The 23,166-nt window shown below is 52.3% G+C and overlaps 1 protein-coding gene across 1 annotated transcript; it reads right to left on the reverse strand.

Annotated features, from left to right (window-relative positions):
• Positions 1 to 1,375: 1,375 nt before the first annotated feature.
• Positions 1,376 to 23,145, reverse strand: SDHA (succinate dehydrogenase complex flavoprotein subunit A). The gene is made up of 15 exons (XM_052659330.1): positions 22,993 to 23,145; positions 15,055 to 15,144; positions 13,922 to 14,083; positions 11,965 to 12,108; positions 11,590 to 11,754; positions 10,813 to 10,961; positions 10,103 to 10,227; positions 8,503 to 8,671; positions 7,358 to 7,553; positions 6,558 to 6,729; positions 4,903 to 5,021; positions 3,965 to 4,076; positions 3,745 to 3,875; positions 2,263 to 2,376; positions 1,376 to 1,685 (listed from the first exon to the last, which is right to left on the reverse strand). Exons 1-15 carry the CDS (start codon positions 23,053 to 23,055, stop codon positions 1,599 to 1,601), a joined length of 1,998 nt encoding a protein of 665 aa, XP_052515290.1. The 5' UTR covers positions 23,056 to 23,145; the 3' UTR covers positions 1,376 to 1,598.
• Between the last annotated feature and the right edge of the window lie 21 nt (positions 23,146 to 23,166).

Genomic DNA, 23,166 nt, shown 5'->3' on the forward strand with positions numbered 1-23,166 from the left:
TGAAACTCCAATACTTTGGCCACCTCTTGAGAAGAGTTGACTCATTGGAAAAGACCCTGATGCTGGGAGGGATTGGGGGCAGGAGGAGAAGGGGATGACAGAGGATGAGATGGCTGGATGGCATCACCGACCCAATGGACATAAGTTTGGGTGAACTCCGGGAGTTGGTGATGGACAGGGAGGCCTGGCGTGCTGTGGTTCATGGGGTCAGAGTCGGACACGACTGAGCGCCTGGACTGAACCGTAAACAGCGATATGGCTACAGCTATTGCAAGTCTGACTCTTTTACGACGTATCTTACCTTTTTGCTTTTTTTGATCCCTATTAGAAATGATCTACAGTTCTCTGGGCAGAATTCTATTTCCTTGTTATCTTGACTCTTTTTCTTTTACTTTTCTGGTTTGTCAATTCGCTTAACATTTTCAGTATGAAATATTCTGTACCACATTTCCTTAACTAAAGGAATTCCACAGAGACTTACATTTCCAGATTACCCACTCCCTGGTGGTTTTCTTGATCTCAGAATACTCATGAAAACAGGTTTGTTTTTGGTTCAGAATTAGTGGCAGACATCAAGAAACCACCCTCATCAGTTACTCCTTTGCAACCATCAGCCCTCCAGTTACCCTCTCATGCCTCAGGGGTACCCATGCCAGCTTTAAATTCCTTGTCCTAACACTTCAATGTTGCTCAATGCCCATGTTAACACTTCCACCCAGCTTACAAAGTGCCCTGGCATGTACTTCCTCGTAGTGCCCACTGGCTGGGCAAAGCGGTCTGAGACTGTTGCGCAGCCTTCCCACATGTCCTTTCCTCCTGAAAATCACCTCCTTCATATTTGCTGGACCACATCACTCCACACAGGTGGTTTTTGAAGTGTGGTCCTTGGTCATGTTATGAATGCAAATTCTCAGGCCCAATCCCAGGACCTACTGAGCGAGAAGTTCTGGGCAATCCCTAACCTAGAAAAACAGAATCTGAAATGAAGGAACCCAACTGCCTCAGACTGGATTCTACAGAATCCAACCCTGAGACAAGACGTGGCGAGGTGGCACCAAGCAGCACCTGCAAGGGGGGAGAAGACCCATTTATGCCCACATCACCTTCCTGTAGTGTAGGTCATTTAAATACTTCAGGACACACGCTCAAGTATTAAACCATCCGCCTGCTAAGATCTAGCAGGTAATGTCTGTTGTCTTCACTTGCTGTCAAGCACCAAAACTCATGCCTTACGCACACACCATGGCAAAATCTCTGGACTTTGATGCAACAGAATAGAAAGGCAGTTATGTTTTATATCTCAGGTCAATAAGTATGCTCAAGTCAAACAGTACAATACTGCAGATGAACCTGGATGTAAACACAAGTCTGTAACTTACGTTTCATCTAGTTTTATTATTTCATGAGAAGGAGGCAGGGATGAAGGCAGGCGGAACACTTCCTGGCTGGTGATCACTGGCAAGTTACTGGCCTCTGGTAGGAATCTCTACCAGATGGCCTCCTCAGTCCGTCAAGGACACAATCAAGAGGGCGGTTATGACCTGAACCTGGGCGTGAGCTATTATACATAGTTACAGGAGCAGGGAGCCCCAGGCTCCTCAGTAGGAGCGGATGGCTGGGGGGACAGTGGCACAGTCGGTCTCGTTCAAAGTCCTATCGATTACAGGTCTGTATTCCAGGGTGACCTAAAAAAAGAAGAGCCGGAGATGAGTTAACGCAGAGAAATGCACACACAACACTCTTGTGCTTTTGAAAAATCGTAAAAGCAGGTTTGCAGACACATTTAGGAACTTAAAAACAAAGGTATTACTAAAATATTCTTCAGTAATGAACTTGAGACTATGTAGGTTCACATATGGAATACAACAATTAAAATAACACTGTATCAAATTCTCAAGACTTCAAATTAAAACTGAAAATGCTCAAAAAAGCAGGTAAAATTTTGTATACACTGTCATCACTTAATTACATGTAAACCGTATTTGCAGTTTTTCCTACTTTTAAGTGAAAGTTTATATGCACTCAGCACTAGGGGGAACTGTTTCACAACGGTGGGTGGGAGGCGGCCTCTCAACCATCTGCCCCGCTTGGCTCCTTTCCAGGCAGAGCCCGACGGACAGTGTGCTTTCAGTGGCGTCTCTCATCTGTCAGTAGCCAACTGAAATCCACGCTGCTTCTCGCAGTTCGCCGAACGCTGACCCGCGTCACCCGAGGGCCAGGCCAGGCGCCCGTGTGGACAGGCGGAGCCCGCCCCCCACGCACCTCCCCAGTCTTGACGTCGACGTAGGAGAGCGTGTGCTTCCTCCAGTGCTGCTCAAACGGCTTCTTCTGCTGCCCCTGGACGGGCTTGGAGTAATCGTACTCGTCAACCCTCTCCTAAGGCCACAGAAAGTAAGTTTATTTCAGAAAATGCCATCAACAAATACCCTTTACAGCCAGACAACCAGGAGACACGGCAAACTTGTCATTCCTACTGAAACCAAGTGTGCAGACCTGACCCAGAAGAGCACATGAAGTCGCGCCACCAGGCACCACGTGCAAATAAAACAAACAGGATTTGGGAGTCCTCTAGACACACCCGTGGGCCTTTACCGATGAGCTGCCAACCCCTCGCCCCAGGCTGGCCCGATCGAGGACCCCCGTCCATCCCATCCCCCGAGAGCACTGATGAGGTCAGGCCCCCGAGCCACAGGGCCGGGAGCGGGCCTGCAGCACGGCGCGGCTCAGAACTCCACTTCTGCATTTTCTCTCCACAACCAGCGGATGGGTGGTAGAATTTAACTGGTCTTTTATGCACTTGAGTTTATCAAATACTTTTCTTGTCTTTCTGCTCTGTACTCTTTCAGACTTCAACTTTTTCTTTCAGTCTTTTAAATTTAAATGTTCTTAGCCATTTAAGTTTTCCCAAACTTTTACAGAAGCTGAATGCCATTAAGGAGTACCCTGCATGTTGTAACAGGTAAGACGCACAAAGCCTCTTCAAACATCCACCCACTTGGCAGCTTCTGCTGAGCAACGCCAGACCTCTTGCCTAGGGCAATGGACACCTCCCTGACTGCTGCACCTGTACCCCAGGGAGGAGCAAGCGCCCCAACCCCATCCACTCCAGGTCTTCGGGGACATCTCAGCCACAGGAACCAACTGGCTTCCGGGAGCGGTTTCTATCCTGGACACACAGGACGTGTGCTCACAAACGTCCTCCTCTAAGCACCTGGCAAATCTAACACAGCTCCGACTGGCGTCTTGTGGATCAGAAGCCAGTTCCTCCTGCTCAGCCTCTAGCTGAGCCACCCAAACGTGGTCCTGGACCAAAGACTGCCTGTCCGTCCTAAAGCAGCTCAGGCCCGGTCAATGTGCCCCATCCTAACCTGACTGCCGCCCCAAAAACCTCCTTCCAGGGAAATCAAACTACCACGTGCTGGGTGCACTTTTCTGCAGAATCTGGCGAGTGAGCTCGGCGTAAAAATCAGTTCATTAGATGAACAGGGAGCTGCGACGAGGCCCCACAGCTCTTTCCAGGCCAGGGGCAGCACTGGCTGCACCTCCGCCCCGGCCAGGCTTCGAGGCAGCAGCAGACACTGAGCGGAAGGAGAAACGGTACCGGAGCGCCGACACGCGAGGACACAGGTGTGGCGATCTCAGGAGAGAAAGGCACTCTTCTCACCGCCCTGTGAGAAACAGAGCCCCTCGAAGGGAGTGAGGGCCGCAGTGACGGCTGACGGGCCACCCGGGGAGAAGGCGCACCTTGAAGTCCTCCCTGGCGTGGGCGCCACGCGACTCCTTCCGGGCCTCCGCTCCATAGATGGTCTGCAGAGCACAAAGCATCAGGTTCTGCAGCTCCAGGGTCTCCACCAGGTCAGTGTTCCAGACCATCCCTGGGCACACAAGGCGGCCATTAGACGACACGGCCTGCTGAGCGAGTACTGTGGGCCCTCCGACAGCGGGCGGGCCGCGGTGCACTCACCCCTGTCGAACGTCTTCAGATGCCGCAGGTCTCCGTAGAGGCTGCTGATCTTCTCACAGCCCTCCTGCAGCACACTGCCCACACGGAACACCGCGGCATGGCTCTGCATCGACTGTGACGTGAAACACCTGTAAGCTCTTAATTCACGTGGAGAAGCCACGCCAAGAACTCTTAAACCTTCAGGTTTTTTCTTACGCATTTCTTTTTTTCATAAAATATTTATTCAATAGAAAAACTAAAAAATTCAGACTGAATTTATTGCTCTGAATTTTGAAATGTAGTTGGTGAGAACTTTGAAAACCTGCTCTCTACGCAACTCTCGCGTGTACAATACAGGAATACCGACTAGTCAGGGCGCTGCTGTGCACGCCAGGGCTTACTGATTCCCACCCTGAACTTGTACCCTGGACTGTCTTTCTCCACGCGTCTGTTCCCTCCCCCCTGACCACTCCACAAGGCACCCCCCCCGAAGCCCAGACTCGCGAAGAGAGAGCCACGGTCCTCTGGGAACGGCCACGTGCACCTCCTCCCTTTGGCTGGTGTCTGTGTCTATGGCCACAGGAACCATTCGGGCTTCTTTCCAGAAAACGCTCCCACACAGACATCTCAAGCGGACAGAGCAAGGTCTCCTTCATGGAGCAAGATTCCCCCTACTAAAATAATCGGATTCCTAACTGTTTTAATTGACCTTGTGTTACCTGATGGATTAGCCACTAACCACAGGTACCTACATTTTAAAGTGAAATTAAAGAGAAAGCCACATCCCGATGCTGGGGAGCCGCTGGTTCTGCCCTGGGCTGCCCCCTCCAGCTTTCGGTATGGAAAGCACGCACTTGTATCTTACACAGGCCTGAACATGCCTCTGGGACACGGCAACCCCAGGGCAGAGCTGTCGATACAGCTGGCCTCCTCACTCCAGAGCTTGTCCAGGTTCCTACCTTCTGCATGTTGAGTCGCAATTCCGATGTTCTTATGCTTCCATTGGCAAATCTCAATTTGTCAAGATTCATGACAGATTCTTCCCCAGCATTTGGTTTAATTGAGGGAACTTTATCTCCTTTAAAAAAAAAACCCCACCAAATGTGTTATACTTTTTTCAGGGAGTTTGGAAAATGCACATATAAATATTCTACCTGAATTACCCTGTCCCTGAGGAAGCATCTATTGACTTGGGGTCAAAGAGTAAACAAAAAAACTAAATTTCTGATAAAAAGTCAGTGTCCAATAAGCAATCTTTGCATGAAAAGAACAGAAACCAACAATCAGATGAAGGCAGGTGCCTCTTGCGCTGCTAACCTGCGGAGAAACGCCGCACACCACAGGAGAGCCGCCCTCACTCGGCGCAGCCCTTCCGGCGCTAGACGGTGGGCGGCAGCGGGGGGCGGGGTGGATGGGAGGGACCTGGCCGGGGGTGTTTAACAGCCTCCAGGTGACCCTGGCCCTTTACCCTCAAGAGCTGCAGTTCTTGCCTTTCTAAAAAGATAAACACTTTGAGGGTTTTTAAGCTGTTTGGGGATGACAAATATATTCTCTGCAGAAGGTAACGCACATAGGTGTGACGTGCAGGAGACAAAGGCCTGCAGTCATCCTCTCTCCAAGGCCGAATGTTGCCTGAGCTCCTCCAGGTGGGCGGCTTTGCTCCCTTTTGTTCCAAATGCTTTAAAAACGTCGTTCTGTAAAACGTTTTCTCTTAGGTGTACACATCTACAGATTTCAGTAACGCATACAGACTGCCGAGACTGCCGTGAGTGTAACATTTAGCCTGACTTCGTGCGGTCGCTGGTTCTGACAGGCAGAGCTGCATGACCCTCCCCACAAGTGGACGCAGGCCCATAACGACCACCCCACGCTCTCCTGCCTACTCCAGAACCCCACACACAGAATCACATACACGTGGCCTCTTGGGTCTGGATCACAGCTCCTGACAGGCTCATCCGTGCTGCTACCTGAGTGGGTAGTTTGTTTCTTTTATTGCCAATTTCCAAAAGTTTTATAAGTGCGACCACTCAGGTACAGAAGTAAACGGTATTCTTGTAACAATTCCTTCTCATGTCAAAAGACAAGGGAGCCTCGAGTGTTCGCCTCTGCTCTGAGAGCTGCTATGGGGCCCCCACTCTAGCAAAGTGGGCACTAGGGCTGATGTCAGACCAGCATGCGGCATCACTTCCTCAGTAAATTACGCTACTTTACGTCCACAAGGGGAAATCACAGGGAGAAACCCAGCCTCACTGGAGGGGAGAGCTGCGACCCAAGCTTCTCCTGTCTGTGTCAACTCATCCTTTTCTTCCTTAAGAGATGTAGTTGTATTTTGCTTCATTTATACCTACTATTTAAAACACTTCTTTGGAGATAATTCACACCAGGCAAGTAATATGTGATAAACCCCAATAATTTCTCAGGAGTGATTTCTGAGCAAAATGTAACAACTCCACCCAGCCTGTGTCTGTCTTGGGTCTATCACCATAAAAATCTCTGAATTTGTTTCTTCACTTCTGTGGGATAAAACCAGGACTTCCCCGCTCCACCCCCTCCCCACTGTATGACGACAAAGCAAAGCCTCTGCAAACTGCCAGGCTCCTGAAGAGGCAAGTACCAGGTCTGCAGGACTCTGCGATGCTCAGGGCGCACGCCCGGCCGAAGACCACCAGGTCCAGGAGCGAGTTTGCACCCAGACGGTTGGCGCCATGCACCGAGGCGCAGGCAGCCTCCCCGCATGCATACAGGCCGGGCACAACCTGGTCCCGGCCATTCACATGCTTCAGAACCTGGGGAAGGAGACCAAGGTTAGCGAGCACGGTCTGCCCAGCTCCCTCTCCCTGCAGCAGGGGTAGAGAAAGAAGAAGTAAGACTGGACCTCCCTCCCCCCAAGACACTGCCCAGCCCCCTCCCCGGCCCTGTGCTGAGGTCTAAGGAACGCAATCTCATGCCCAGGAGACCCTCCCCACCACCTGATGTGCCCCCGGAGCGCCATGCCAGCTGTGGGTGCAGCACAGAGAGGGCAGCAGGCGGGAGAGCACTCAACGGGGAGGTGGAGGACCGGAGGCGTCAGCGCAGCCAACCTCACCGGACGAGGGGCTGTAATAGTGACTAAAAAGCTCTCTGTGAGCCGCAAACCACCCACAGGAGTTAACTGTGAAGAGCTCACAATTTACTGTTGGAAACATGCACTCCTGTAGGAAACACTGCAAAAGACCTAATATACGACTAAGGGAGAAGTAACCAAATGCCAACAGTTGATTAAGGCGCAAATGCAAACACTGGAGGAGCACCAGGGCCTCCCACCCTCCAGCAGAAGCACCCGTCACACCACCGCACAGCACTTCTGGGCGGGGGGGGGGGGGGGGGGGGTCCCGTCACACTGCACAGCACTTCTGGGGGTCCCCAGCCAATCACCTGCCCCTTGTAGTTGGTGGGGATGCCACCCATGTTGTAGTGCACGGTGGGAAGCACGGGGATGGGCTCCTTGGTGACGTCCACGCCCGCGAAGATCATGGCCGTCTCTGAGATGCCGGGCAGGCGCATGGCCAGCTGCTCTGGTGGCAGGTGGTGCAGCTGCAGGTACACATGGTCCTTCTCGGGCCCACAGCCTCTGGGGGAAGAGAACAGCAAGGCAACAGGTCAAGAACCACATCCAGGAAACGTGAGGTCACAGCGTCCTGGTGGCGTGTCAGGCGCCACCTGCTCTGATCCAGGAGAAAGCGCCCCTTTCACTAAGGCCACCTCTCTAGGGCATCTTTTCTCGGCACCCAAGCAGCAAGGTGGGCCCCAGGGGCTGCAATGCAGCTGTGAACACGGCAGGCACCCCACCTGCACCAGGCTCACACCTGAGTGCTGGGAGATCACAACCTGCCGTGTTCTGCTGGATGAATGAATGCATTAGTCCTTTCATGCCAAAGAACCACCTGTCTTCTTTCTCGTGCACACACGTGATGCCTCCAGAGGCCACACCCCAAGCATTTAACCAGCATCACCACAGCTGGCGCGGTGTCAGGGGCTCAGACCTCACACTGCTTCACAAAGAACAAATCCCACTCATCTTGAGAGCCCCCAACCACCCAGGGTTAAGCAACAGGCACTGGAAGCTCACCGTTAAATTCCCCTGGTGGCTCAGACAGTAAAGAATCTGCCTGCCACGCAGGAGACCTGGGTTCAATCCCTGGGTTGGGACCATCCCCTGGAGGAGGGCATGGCAGCCCACTCCAGTATTCTTGCCTGGAGAATCTCCATGGACAAAGGAGACTGGCGGGCTATGGTCCAGGGGCTTGCAAAGAGTCTGACACAACTGAGCGACTAAGCAGACGAAGGCACCACACGCTCACACACACGAACCGGTCCACAGGTCTGAGAAGGATCCACAGCTAACTGCGAAACTTCTTGAACTACAGGTCTCCAGAGACCATGAACTGGCAGACAGAGGCAGCTGCACGCGGCCTCTGGGGTGGGTGGCAGGCTGACACACACAGGAGCCCCCCAGCCCTGCTGAAATGCAGACACGAACCCCAGCCACCAGAGGATGGGGCGGGCATGAGCACACAGACCTTCCCTCGCGGATTTCCAGGGTCATGGACCGGGACACGACGTCCCTAGATGCCAGGTCCTTAGCGACGGGGGCATAGCGCTCCATGAACCTCTCACCCTGGCTGTTGATGAGGATGCCCCCCTCTCCACGACAGCCCTCCGTGATGAGACAGCCAGCGCCATATATGCCTGCAAAGAAGCAACCGATGAGACAGTTACAACCTAACAATCGCTGGGTCTATACTTCAGCAAATGCTTTTCCCAAGATACTCTGGGAGGAGCAAGGAAAGGGTGTGAAAGAGCACCCCTCCCAGGAGAGCAGAAGATAGAGAACAAGCCAAGGCAGACGACGATGCCACAGCCTAGAAGTGGCGCGGCCCAGCTGCACAGAAGGCCTGGCTGCAGTGTCCACGCAGTTCTGCTCACTGCCCTGACCGTGACTGTGCTGTGCCCTCTCAACACGGCAAAGTGCACATTTAACAGCTCAGGTTTTAACTGTTCAACACCACGGAGTTGTATTGACTGGTGAAAGTAAGGGAGCCCGGTTGGAAAGCTGGTGTCTGCAGCAACTAAATGGCTGACAAGGCTGCAGACTGCGGCAGCCCTTGTGGAGGCTGCACCCACCACGGGCATTCCAAGTCTCCCCGGCTTCACAGGCAAGCCCGCCAGCATCACGCTGGGAAGCGCAGGCCCAGACCCAAGTCTGGCAGGGTGGAGGGGGAGCTGCGCCGTATCTTCCGTCGACTTCGAAGTGCCCTCGACTTCCCTCACGGTGATGAGCACGAGGGTGTCCAGAGCTGGATGCGGTGTGTAGTCTGAAGCCTAACCCTTCAGTTAGTGTTCTAAAGGGTTACCTTGCTTCCTGTCATTTTTCAGATTTCCTATTTCAATGCTCATTTCTTCCAGTAGTTTCTCAAAAATTGAAAAGAAAGCCAAAAAAAAAAAGCTCTAACTACAGCGAAAACCAGAAGTTTCAGACATCTTGCTGGTTAAACCAGCAGTAAAACTGCCACCTAACGCACTGGCATTCCTCACCCACGCCAGGGTCGGGTGACAGAGTGCGCCCGGTTCTGAGCGCGGGGGTGGCTCCTCGGCCGGCAGGTCGCCCCCGGCGCCTCCCACGCTCGAGCGCGCACCGCCTCACGCGGGTGTCTCTGGCCCGGCCTGCCGCTCAGGCGCCGTGGCCCCAGAGGCACCGTGCGCTGTTTCTCCACCCAAACGCCTTCCCTCCGGCCCTGCCACCTGCCGGGCGCTGAAGTGCCGGTGCCGGTCACTCAGCCGTGTCTGACTCTTTGTGACCCCACGGACTGTAGCCTGCCAGGCTCCTCTGTCCGTGGGATTCTCCAGGCAATACTGGGCAGTGGTAAAGAGGCAGACCTGCTCTGGCCTCCCAGGGGAGCAGACAGCCTCGTCGAGGAGAGGGACAGCCAGCAGTCACTGTGTCGCTCGCGAGCGCGCCGAGGTGAGGTGGAGCTGGCTTCACCGCCCCGAGGGCCCTGGGAAGAAGCTCCTCGGGGAGGCCATGGCTCAGGACTGAGATCCGAGAAAGCAAGCGTGTCACCGCAGAGGGGCCTTCCCACAGGTCCCGGTCTCCTCAAAGACGAGCCCGACGCGCCCTACCTGTGGGGTGGAACTGCACAAACTCCAGGTCCTGGCAGGGCAGGCCAGCCCTGGTCACCATGGCGGTGCCGTCCCCGGTGCTGGTGTGCGCCGACGTGCAGCTGAAGTAGGTGCGCCCGTAGCCTCTGGAAAACACAGGCCAGCAGAGCGGCGACTTCATAAGCATCCCTGGGGCCTCGCTAAGGACTGAGGGGCCGCGCCCTGGGCAGCACCTCTGGTGCGTCCGCACGAGCTGCCCTGGCCTTTAGGGCACGTCTGTGCTGTGTGATTCTCTGAAAGAACGCTCTTCTTACAGTAAAAAATAAAAACGTTATGGATTGACTTCTTAAAAGGGTTAAAGTAACAGACTGAGGTATAGAATATGGAATTTTACTTTCTTCATGTGAATAAACAGCATTTATCTACCCCAGAAATCAGTATAATCATAGCATCCACCAAAGCAAAAGAGATGTTACTCCAGAAAGCAGCACATGACCCAGCCTCGGTCTCCTCGAGGGTACACCCAGCTGGGAACTGCTGACTCTTTCTGGCCATGCCCAAGGTAGCTGCTGGGGCTGCCCCTCAGGCCCGCAGCGGTACGAGCCAGCGGGTGACCCACAGCCTGGGCTGCACCGACCGCCCCGCGATGCCTCCATCCTCACTAGAAACAGGAAGTTCCGAAACACAGCTTGCCTGCAGAGAAGTCGAACACCACTAAGGTAGGCTCTCACCCGGTGGCGATGACGGTGTTCCTGGCCCTGATGCGGTGGATGGACCCGTCTTCTATGCACAGAGCGATCACGCCACGGCACTCCCCGCTCTCCATCAGGAGGTCCAGGGCGAAGTACTCCACAAAGTAGCTGGTGTCGTAGCGCAGGGACTGAAAGGGGGAGAAGACGGGAAAAAGGGTCCTGCGCTTGCAGCGGCACTGCGGAACTAACTGGCTAGAGACGACGACCTGAGGGGAGAGGGGCCACGCAGGCCCGAGGGGAACAACGGGTTCAAAAAGGAGCCGCAGACCGCAGCCCTCGGACGCCAGCTCAACAGCACAAAGACCAGAGCCCAGGAGAGGGGGCTGCACGTGGGCCTCATCTCAGCTCCATGCAGCCCTGAGAGGCGCTGGAGGCAGCACCAAGTCCCCCCTAGCCGCCGGGGCCGAGCCACGGACCACGGGGTCCAACGTGGACCAGGCGGTGCCATGTGGCGCACGAGTCCCAGTAAAACGAGATGCTCAGCACACTTCCACCACAGCAGGGGGCGCATCCTAGACTGTGCAGAGAGCTTCAAAATGCTCACTCTGTTCTTGAACTTTCATGATAGAGGCCAGAGTCAAACCTGGCATGTGATGACCCCCACTTACCTTTCCTAAAACAGATACTTTCAAATTAACAACTAACCAAATTACTTTGCCGCTCAGAAAGCGCCCCCTGGGCTGGTGGTGACTCGGCCCAGAGTGGCCTGCTCCTCACCCTCCACATACCCAGGCGGGCCACGCCCCGCTGCCTCACCCTTCCATACAACGTGTGCAGCAGCGAGTGGCCCGTGCGGTCAGCCACGCAGCAGCAGCGGTGGGCCTGCCCGCCCTTCCCGAACTTGAGGCTCTGTCCGCCAAAGGCACGCTGGTAGATCTTCCCATCTTCAGTTCTGCTAAAGGGCATGCCGTAATTCTCCAGCTGAGGAACACAAAAGGAGAGCCTAGGACTTTATAGGATACTCACAGCTAGCCGACACTAGGGCTTCAACACGAACCCGCAGACCAGGGTGAACCCCCTCTATGAAAAGGTCAGCCCCGGGGAGCAGCCCGCCCGTGACAGCGGCTCACTGCTGCCCAGCCAGTTGGCCCCCGGCTGCCGCCGCTACGCCCGCAGCTGGCAAGGACGCACCTCCACCACAGAGGCGGGGGCCTGCTCCGTCATGTAGTGGATGGCGTCCTGGTCCCCCAGCCAGTCGGAGCCCTTCACGGTGTCGTAGAAGTGCCACCGCCAGTTGTCCTCCTCCATGTTCCCCAGGGCGGCATTGATCCCTCCCTGAAACAAAGCAGTCCGTGAACCACAGCAGGAACTCGGCTGCACCGTCAGCTCACTTCTCACCGCCCTGACGGAACAGATGCGGACAAAACCAGCTCCTCGAGTGCCAGCATCTGCGAGGGATCCCACCGCCCGGCAGACTCCGAAGCAGGTCTCCCCCCTGCAACCCAGAGACAGTTTTGGAGTCCCCTAGCCTCAGGCGCCTCACCTGGGAGAGCGGCATGGGGCCTGAGGCCTCGGGGAGCTGTCTGGAGGGTCGGCTGAGGTCCCCTGGGTGAGGCTTCTTTCCTACGAAGCCTGGCACATAAAGGGGACTCAGAGCTGCCTACTGTTTTATGACAGTGTCCCCAGAGGTGCTTGTGCGCACAGGTTAAAGGCAGGAAGCGCCCACTGCTGAGGCGCAGAGCCAGGCCCCCACGCCCCTTCCCCTGCTGGGCGCTGCCCCACCCCACTCCCACAGCCAGCCCTTCAGTCACGAGGAGAGCGCAGCACAGAGCACACGTGGGCAGCCGGCAGCAGCCCCCCCCCCCCCCCCGCCTGCTACTCCTCTTCAGGTGGCGTCTTTCTCTAACCGCCCTCCCCCACTGTTATTCAGCTGTAACTTCTCACGAAAACTCTCCTGAGCTCCTTCCGCAGCTGCTGCTGCGGTCCCTCAGCTTGCCGTGTGTTTTGCTACCAAACTGATGCTAGCATAGAGCACGGAGGCTCGGCCAGACAACATACGAGTTAACTCATTCCCTCCTCCCTCCTCCGACTCTAAACTCAAACACATTCCTGATAAAGAAAAATCTGAAGTACTAGGGTAGCAGAATATAGAAAGCTGGTTTAAAATGATGTGAAGTTCAAACTGCCCTCCAAAGGGGTTAGATAAATTTACATCTTCCCCAGTGATGTAAAAAAATTCCTGTTTCCCTACAGCCTTGCCAAGAGTTTTGTCAAACTTGGAGTTTTGCTCACCTAGTAAGTAAAAAATTCTCAATAAATAAATAGTGCAAAAATACATAGCCTAGCGCACACACAAACGTTGTCATCCTTCCCCAATTAGACGTTCCTTTCTCGAGAATCAGCATTCAAGTCACTCTACGCTTTCGTCAGTCTTATTAATACTGCACTCCACCTGAACACTGTATTGTTTCTGCAATACTATTTAAAATTATCTGTTTATATCTATTCTTCCTTTTAGACAATGAATTAGCCACAGAAGTTTATTACTTATTCTTCAGTTTACAAAGCACAGCTTTCGAACAAAGCATCGGGATAGCTCGGTGGCTGAAGAAGGCTGCTGCTCCAGGAGCGGCGGCGGCGGCAGGAGCAGCCACTGGCTCCAGAGCCAGCACATTCTCTGCTGTCCCAGTGAGGAAGTGTGCCCCAATGCTAGGAAAGACGGCCACGTGTGGCCCGAGGGCACCCCCTGCCCGTCAGCCGCGCACTACCTACAGCGTGCCTAGAGTGAAAAATCACAACCATAAAGTCACGTACGTTCCCACCTCACTCGCCCCCTTCCCTAAATCCAGAGCAGCACAGGCCACTGCTCTCTGCGGCACCTTCGTGCATCATCAGAGCCCGTCCCCAGCGCTGGAGGCTGGCCCCGCGGCTCTGGCAAGCGCATGGGAGGAGGTCACACCGCGATGGGGGCAGGCGCGGGGCGTGACTGGAGCGGAAACAGGAGGGATGCGTCCCCAGGCGCTGGGCGGTGACGGCGGGCAGACAGCCCTGGGGACCGAGTGCCAGGAGCAGAGGGGTCACGGTGCAGGGCAGGGCTCCTCGAGCGGCACCTTGCAGGCACTGTGAGCACGACAGCGCCTTCTCATACCTGGGCCGCGACAGTATGGGACCTGGTGGGGAAGAGCTTCGTGACGCAGGCCGTGTTGAAACCTGCTTCGGAGAGGCCGAACGCGGCCCGCAGGCCTGCCCCCCCTGCACCGACCACCACGGCATCAAACTCATGGTCCACGACTGGGTACTGTGCAGAAATCTGGAAAAGAAATGTCCCCGTTAATCACTGGTTCAACTAGGCCAGACACTGAGGCTGTGGTCACGGTGAAGGACCTTAACACACACGAGTCGCTGCCACAGCCGGAGGGCCTCCATCGTGCTGGGCTGCACACCAGGCACGGCAGTAACGGCAGACACGGTGGGCACGTCCTCAAGTCGAAAGGGTGCTCCCATCACAGCAGAGCACCGACCCCACGGAGCTGGGACCCCCGCCATCAGCTGAGAGGCCGGAAACTCACAGCACGGGCCCACAGGTGCAGGGGGCAACGCCACAGATCAGAACACCAGTTCCACCTATGGCTTCTCTTTACAGCCACCATCTTTCCTCTTTTCTTCTTACGCTTACATCTGTATACACGTGGTAGACAAGCCTAGGCGTATAGAGAGTATAGGCCACGATCTGCAAGTTTCCATGGAAACACTGAAGGGTCATCTCGTACAGATAGGCACGGTTGTTCACCTGGGAGACCACCCACCAAGAACCCACATATGTTCCAGGCCCATACTGTGTTTACAACTGAGAAGGTGCCAACCAGCACTCAGAAACCACTGTGAGTGCCTATGGAAGTGGCCTCAGAAGCAAACTCCCGTTACTTCAACAGGGTGCGGAAGAGCCTCGTTGACACAGACGAGCCCAGGTTCAGCTGAGAAGGCGTCTGCCACCTCACATTCCAGTAAATGCTGTTCACCTGGCATCTGTATGTTGTTGTTTTGTTTACTTCACCTGAGGTCTAATTTGCTTATAGATACACAAGAGCTACAAGTGAAAACGTCAGTGTCTCTGTTCATGTCTGTACTATAATTACTAATACATCAAAAAAAATTTGAGTATAAATTAGAAAGAGAATTTAAGTAAAAACCTGTGTGTTACTCAAGTACACAAATAGCTGGTATAGAACACTACTCTGCTAAGTCAAGAAAATCACTTAAAACCAAGAGCCCTGAACTTACCGCATCTGAAACTTTAGCGGACGACCTCTTATTGCCGTCAGCGGTGAAGTGAAAGTCGCGGGCTCCTGTCTGCCATGCTGCCGGCCACTTCTGAAACACAGGGGGAGGGCTGCGTGTCTTCACGGAGCCGGGGACTCCTGATCTCCTAAGCCGCCAGCCTTCTCACGGACCCGGGTGCACGCCCTCACCCAGAACCCTTTCCTGGAACCCTCCACTTAGCTCCGAAGGTTAAGGGAGGGGCTAAGGACCCAGGCCCGCCCGGCTTGAGGAAGTGGTAACCAGCAAAGGCCCTTCCACATGACGCTTGTTTCCAGACAGGACATTCACTGACCCAGGAAATGTAAAAGGCACACTTTCACATTAATTTCTTGACTTGAGGTACTTAGTGCAGAAGGGGAAGGACACCTGTGCTGCCTAAGCGGCAGGTCTGCAGATGACCAAGTGCTTCTCCCGGGTCCACCCAGCCGTCTCCACACTGGCCCCCACCCTGCACATGGGGCCTGCGGCTCACTGCAGGAGGCGCTGACAGCGAGGAGGGGGCAGTGAGGCTGCCGAGCAGGCCGCCCCGGGGCAGGCCCTCCACGGACACACGTCCAGGCCCCGAGACGCTCCTGGTCCTGCGTCGCCCTCTCCACACCTGCACCGGCTGAGCCGCATCCCTGCCTGTCATACTTCGCCTCCATACCCCCTGCCTGGACAGCTGTCCCCGGTCTGTCCCTGGCCAACCTCTACAACGGCAAGCCCCAGCTCAAATGTCCCTTCCGACAACCATTTACAGGAAATGGTGGCCATGAAATCACAGCCCAGCGAGAGAGGCAACCCTCCGCATGGCCTAAGAAAGGTCCACGATTCAGGGAGCGCGTCTTTCATCCTGCTCACCACATTCTCGCAGACTGGCAAGAGACTCAGAAGGCTCTGAGTGGCAGTTTTGGGCGCTACACACATTCAGCAATGACAAAGGGCCGCCGTCGATCATTCTTCAACTGGAAGAGACGTTTCAATTTTGCGGAGAAGAGAAACTGTGCTTTGGGACAAATACATGTGGATCATAGGGAGAATTTCCAAGTACAAAATGAACCGCAACCAAGTTGTTCGAAACCGGACAGACTTCTGCAAGCCGAGGAACTCTGTCAGGGCTGGACGGCCCGGCTGACCACCAGCGAGGAATGCCAGAGGCAGGAGGCTGCCCCTAACTCAGGAACTGAGTGGTGGCTGATCAGACACCTGACTGCATCTTAACAGCTCTACTTAAAAAGTGTAGTTTCTTGCATTTTTAAGTAGATTCGAACTGGTAAGAGTGACGTCCTTGAATTTTTCATTTGTGATGTTAAGCGTATTTTTTTTTTTAGTACATTTGTTTTTATTGACAAACTAATTTAGTTTTTTCCTTTAGATGTGAATTTAAAAGAATACTCTCCAGCTTTCTTACACTTTTGTAAATGGTAAATTTGTATTTTAACATAAACCAAGTCCCTGAAGGAATTTCAATACAAATGCTCTTGAAAACATCATAAAGTACTGCGACTGAACTGAACAATAAAAATGTAGCCAACAGTACCAATAAGAACAGTATACGTTGTGATACCAAGTTAAAATTAAAATAGAAACTGTGAGATTCCCAAAGTATTTACTTCTTTCCAGGATGTTCACACTGACTAAAGATAAACACACACATCCACATGGTTAGCTTAAAAAGCAGTCCCTACTGTAATGAAATTGGTAACAGATTATCACATTACACAGATTATCCCGTGGAAAACAGTACCACGATTTTTTGTACCTAAATCAGATTTGGGGAGTGATTTCAGAATTTGGAGCATGCAATTTAATCCCATTTTGTCTTTAGAGAAAACTCATTTTATGCCACTTATTATTCTCACGTTTTTTGAAGACAAAAAAATCAACCATTTTGCAACGGGGCCACATGAAAAAGAAAGCAGAAATCTACCTAAGATATTAACAGAGTTAGCATAAAAGTACAGGACACTGAATCAGGACAATAAAGAGAGAAGCAAGTGAGAAGGGCAGACACTCATCTCCCCAGCTGAGCCAAGTACAGAGCCCTCATCCAGCACAGCTCCCTGTGGGTCAGGACCGGGCAGCTACTCTCCAAGATCAGGTCCGAGCTGCGCAGCTACAGAGCTGCACAGAAAGGATTCTCAAAGTGGCTGCACACCACACTGGGAGAACTGAGGGTGCCCGCAGCGGGGTAAGGGAACCGAACCCTTCAGAGCAGTCGCTCCGTCGTGTCTGACTCTTTGCCACCCCACGGACTGCAGCACGCCAGGCCCCCCTGTCCATCACCAACTCCTGGAGTTTACTCAAACTCATGTCCATTTAGTCGGTGATGCCATCCAACCCTCTCATCTTCTGTCGTCCCCTTCTCCTTCCCCGTTAATCTTCCCAGCATCAGGGCCTTTTCAAACGAGTCAGTTCTTAGCATCAAGTGGCCAAAGTATTGGAGTTTCAGCTTCAGCATCATTCCTTCCAATGGATATTCAGGACCGATTTCCTTTAGGATGGACTGGTTGGATCTCCTTGCAGTCCAAGGGACTCTCAAGAGTCTTCTCCAACATCACCTTTCAAAAGCATTGATTTTTGGCGCTCAGCCTTCTTCACAGTCCAACTCTCACATTTATACATGACCACTGGAAAAACCATAGCTTTGACTAGACGGATCTTTGTTGGCAAAGTAATGCCTCTGCTTTTTAATAAGCTGTCTAGGTTGGTCATAACTTTTCTTCCAAGGAGCAGGTGTCTTTTAATTTCATGGCTGTAGTCACTGTCTGCATTGATTTTGGAGCCCCCCAAAATAAAGTCTCTCACTGTTTCCATTGCTTCCCTATCTATTTGCCATGAAGTGATGGGACCAGATGCCATGATCTTAGTTTTCTGAATGTTGAGCTTAAAGTCAACTTTTTGACTCTCCTTCACTTTCATCAAGAGGCTCTTTAGCTCTTCTTCACTTTCTGCCATAAGGATGGTATTATCTGCATATCTGAGGTTATTGATATTTCTCCTGGCAATCCTGATTCCAGTTTGTGCTTCATCCAGTCCAGGTTTCCTTATGATGTACTCTGCATATAAGTTAAATGAGCAAGGTGACAATACACAGCCTTGACGTACTCTTTTCCCAATTTGGAACCAATCTGTTGTTCCACGTCCAGTTCTAACTGTTGCTTCTTGACCTGCATATAGACTTCTAAGGAGACAGGTCAAGTGGTCTGGTATTCCCATCTTGTGAAGAATTTTCCACAGTATTTTGTGATCTACAGTCAAAGGCTTTGGTGTAGTCAATAAAGCAGATCTTTTTCTGGAATTCTCTTGCTTTTTCGATGTTCCAACAGATGTTGGCCATTTGATCTCTGGTTCCTCTGCCTTTTCTAAACCCAGCTTGGACATCTGGAAGTTCACGGTTCACTTACTGGTGAAGCCTGGCTTGGAGAATTTTGAGCGTTACTTTACTAGCATGTGAGATGAGTGCAATCGTGCAGTAGTTTGAGCATTCTTTGGCATTGCCTTTCTTTGGGAATGGAAGGAAAACTGATCTTTTCCAGTCCTGTGGCCACTGCTGTTTTTTTCCAAATTTGTTGGCATATCGAGTGCAGCACTTCCACAACATCATCTTTTAGGGTCTGAAATAGCTCAACTGGAATTCCATCACCTCCACTAGCTTTGTTCGTAGTGATGCTTCCTAAGGCCCACTTGATTTCACCATTCCAGGGTGTCTGGCTCTAGATGAGTGATCACACCATAGTGATTATCTGGGTTAAGATCTTTTTGTATAGTTCTGTGTATTCTTGCCACCTCTTAATATTTTCTGCTTCTGTTAAGTCCATACCACTTCTGTCCTTTATTGTGCCCATCTTTGCATGACTATTCCCTTGGTATCTCTAATTTTCTTGAAGAGATCTCTAGTCTTTCCCTTTCTATTTATTTTCCTCTTTTTGTTTGCATTGATCACTGAGGAAGCCTTTCTTATCTCTCCTTGCTATTCTTTGGAACTCTGCACTCAAATGGGTATATCTTTCCTTTTCTCCTTTGCCTTTCCCTTCATTGTGGGATTCTTGCCCAGAGCAGTAGATATAATGGTCATCTGAGTTAAATTCACCCATTTCAGTCCATTTTAGTTTGCTGATTCCTAAAATGTTGACGTTTACTCTTGCCATCTTCCGTTTGACCACTTCCAATTTGCCTTGATTCATGTACCTAATATTCCAGGCTCCTATGCAATATTGCTCTTTACAGCATTGGACTTTACTTCCATCACCAGTCATATCCACAACTGGGTGTTGTTGCTTTGGCTCCATCTCTTCATTCTTTCTGGAGTTATTTCTCCACTGATCTCCAGTAGCATATTGGGCACCTACCGACCCGGGGAGTTCATCTTTCAGTGTCCTATCTTTTTGCCTTTTCATACTGTTTGTGGGGTTCTCAAGGCAAGAATACTGAAGTGGTCTGCCATTTCCTTCTCCAGTGGACCACGTTTTGTCAGAACTCTCCACCATGACCTGTCTGTCCATCTTGGGTGGCCCTACACAGCATGGGTCACAGTTTCATTGAGTTAGACAAGGCTGTGGTCCATGTGATCAGTTTGGTTAGTTTTCTGTGATTGTGGTTTTCAATCTGCTTGCCCTCTGATGGAGAAGGGTAAGAGGCTTATGGAAGCTTCCTGATGGGAGAGACTGACTGAGGGGAAAACTGGGTCTTGTTCTGATGGGTGGGGCCATGCTCAGTAAATCTTTAACTCAATTTTCTGTTGAGGGATGGGGCTGTGTTCCCTCCTTGTTATTTACCTGGGGCCAAATTACGGTGGAGGTAACAAACACAATGGTGACCTCCTGCTACGCTCAGTGCGCCCAATCCTGCAGCAGGCCACTGCTGACCACACCTCTGCTGGAGACTCCTGGACACTTGCAGGCAAGTCTGGGTCAGTCTCTCGTCGGCGGGGGCTGGGTTGGGGGGGGGGGCACTGTTCCTTTCTCCTGGATCCTGGTGCACACAAGGTTCTGTCTGTGCCCTCCAAGAGTCTGTTTCCCCAGTCCTGTGTAATTCTGGCAGCCCTATGTGGGGTTAATGGCAACCTCCTCCAAGAGGGCTTATGCTGTACCAGGTCTGCTGCACCCAAAGCCCCTGCCTCTGCGGCAGCCCACTGCTGCCCGTACCTCCGCAGGAGAACTGCACCCTTATTTACCAGCAAAAATCAATGTCTAAAATGGACAAAATGCACCTGCATATTAGCTACAGAAATGGATGTAAATAGCAGGCATCAATACCAAAATCAGTCCAGCACTGATTCCACTAGAGAACAGGTTTAGGGAAGGAAGTGGTCTTCCTTCTTTTCACTTATGAGAACTTCTATACTCACTTTTTTTTTTTTTGCTTACTATGTGCAATTACTTTCACTTAAAATTTAAAGGTTTTTCAAGCTGGAATGTTTAAAACATCATTCACATGGTAACTGAGGGTAGGCTGTGAGCTGCAGGCCCTGGCACGGAGGAATACCACACAAGTTTCACGTGTTCCCTCACAGAACCCTCAGTAATCAACAGAGAAGTGGAATCTTTCCAGGGTATTGGATCTGCCTGGCAGGCTCCAGATCCTATACTTTCTCTACCACCCAGGGATCCTTGGGAAAAAATTTCTGGGCTTCCAAAATAAGACGAATATCCAGGTACATACCAAAACCAGCCACATTTTTTCAAATGAACCAGGAAAAACAGGACATGGAATGCAGAACTGAAAGCCAGTGCCATTGTAATTATTCCAAGAAACAAAACAAAAGGGTACTAGCTACTACAGTGGCCTAAATAATGTAAATCTAAACATGCCACTCGGAGAAGGCAATGGCACCCCACTCCAGTACTCTTGCCTGGAAAATCCCATGGGCGGAGAAGCCTGGTAGGCTGCAGTCCATGGGGTCGCTAAGAGTCGGATAGGACTGAGTGACTTGACTTTCACTTCTCACTTTCACGCATTGGAGAAGGAAATGGCAACCCGCTCGTGTTCTTGCCTGCAGAACCCCAGGAACGGGGGAGCCTGGTGGGCTGCCGTCTATGGGGTTGCACAGAGTCGGACACGACTGAAGGGACTCAGCAGCAGCAGCAGCAGCAGATATGCCACTAGCACATATTCAGAACAATACTTCTGAATAAATTGACTTATTCTAGAACAGCTTGCTGAAAATGGGAAAATATCACCTGAAGTTAAGCAGCAACTATCTGAGGTTACTGGTTTTACTCTTCCTTTCGATTTAACTTCTTTCAAATAGTGTGCAAATCTGTGTCAGTGCATTCGGACAATTAAAAAGGAAACAAAGGCAAAATAGGTTTGATAATTTTGTAACTCGAAAGTAGCTGTAAATATGACTTGAAAACACCACAGAATTGAATAAATTTTCTGTGGACTTTATTCAAATTATCCGTATTGAGTACAGTCCTTGAACAGAGAGAGATTATGAATTCCTTTCTTTTTTTGTTCTGCTAATTTGCTGCTTCTGTTCTTGCCAACCTTAAACTCCATTAAGCAGCTTGTAGACAGATTAATTTACATAGGTGGAAATAATTTTAAAAGCTACCTTCATCAAGATAAAAGACTTTAAAACTCAAGACCATCTTTGGTAGATCTAACCTGTGGTTTAATTTTGCTAACTCTCTCTCGCCATTTTGTTCACAAGCACCTGAACGGAAGACCCTGGTGAAGAATCATGAGACAGTGAAGCACAGGGCTGGCAGTTAAGAGCAGACTGCACTAAGGTCACTTCCATATCAAGCCAACAGGAGAGGAGAGGTTTAGGCTCCAATCTGTTGCGTGAAACTTTCACTTTCAGCTAAAACCTCAAAGCTGAATTCTGTCCAGCCCAGCCTGGATAAAGAAAGGTCAGCAACACGTACATAAACTGTCAAAGAGCAAGTGATGGGTGAAGGGCAAGCACAGGCTGGAATGGCTGGAATAAGGATCGCTGGGCTCCAGTCCAGGCTGACAGACCTGTCCATTCTTCCCCAATGACCACCAGACCAAACCGCCATCTCACCTAACAAGAAGGGCCCATGCAGAAGTCTGCTTATGCTTGGTTGACTAAAACTACCCCACTGACCATGGACTTCATCCCCTGCTTGTGGACCCCCTGCTACCCTTGTGTCTTAAAGCCCAAGATTTGAGGGGCTGGGGGGAACCTCCGCTCAGTAAGCATCAACAACATGGGACAACATTTAAAACACTTTCTGGGGTTGGCAGAACGTCCGACTCAACCTCCTCACATTTAAAAATAACCTCTAACATCAAAATTTTAAAAAGAAAACAACTGTGGGTATAATTATAGGCACAAATCAAGTCTACATTGTTGAAAGCCTTGCTAACTAGGTGGCTGAGCAAGTTCACATAACGGGACCAAGTAACTAAACCCTCTAAATTCAGTGTTTCAGTAAAATTCCAGAGGATCAACTCAGAAGACTTAACTGTCAGGAGTGGAGGGGACACGGTCCAGCAGCCAGGCCTTGGGAAACCACAGCGCGGACCGACCGAGAAGGGCTCCCCGGGCTCCGCAGAGAACGCCCAGAAGGACATCGGCCCCGCGACCGCCCCGGTCGCCCTGCGGCCAGTGCCCAGAGGCCGCGCAAAGCCCCAGAAGCAAGGCCGAGCCGAGTGCCGGGGCGCTGCTCAGACCGCACCCCACCGGCCCCACGGCCGTCCGGCTGCCCCGGGCGCGTCCCGCCGCGTGACCTTGGGCGGCCAAATCTTCGAGCGCGCCCCCGCGGCTGGGCAAGCAGCCTCGCAGCCGCGCCGGGCTCCCGGACGGGCCCCGGGGCAGTGACCTTCACCGCGCCGCAGCCCGGCCGGCTCCGGAACGTGCGGTGGGCCCTCCCCAGCCCGTTTCGCCGCGAGGCAGGGGGCCCGGGACCCGGTGTCTGCCGCGCCCTGCCCGCGGCGGACACTCACCGTGCAGCTCAGCGCCAGGCGCCGGGCGCGCAGCAAGCGCGACACAGCGGCAACCCCCGACATGTCCGCCCTCCGGAGCAGTCGGCACCTCCCGCGCAGACCGCGCCTGCGCACGTCGCCGCGCCCGGGGTCTTAGGTCGCCGCGCCCGGGGCCCTACGTCGCCGCACCCTGGG

Source organism: Budorcas taxicolor, chromosome 20 (assembly GCF_023091745.1).
Source record: "Budorcas taxicolor isolate Tak-1 chromosome 20, Takin1.1, whole genome shotgun sequence".
Lineage (NCBI taxonomy): Eukaryota > Metazoa > Chordata > Mammalia > Artiodactyla > Bovidae > Budorcas > Budorcas taxicolor.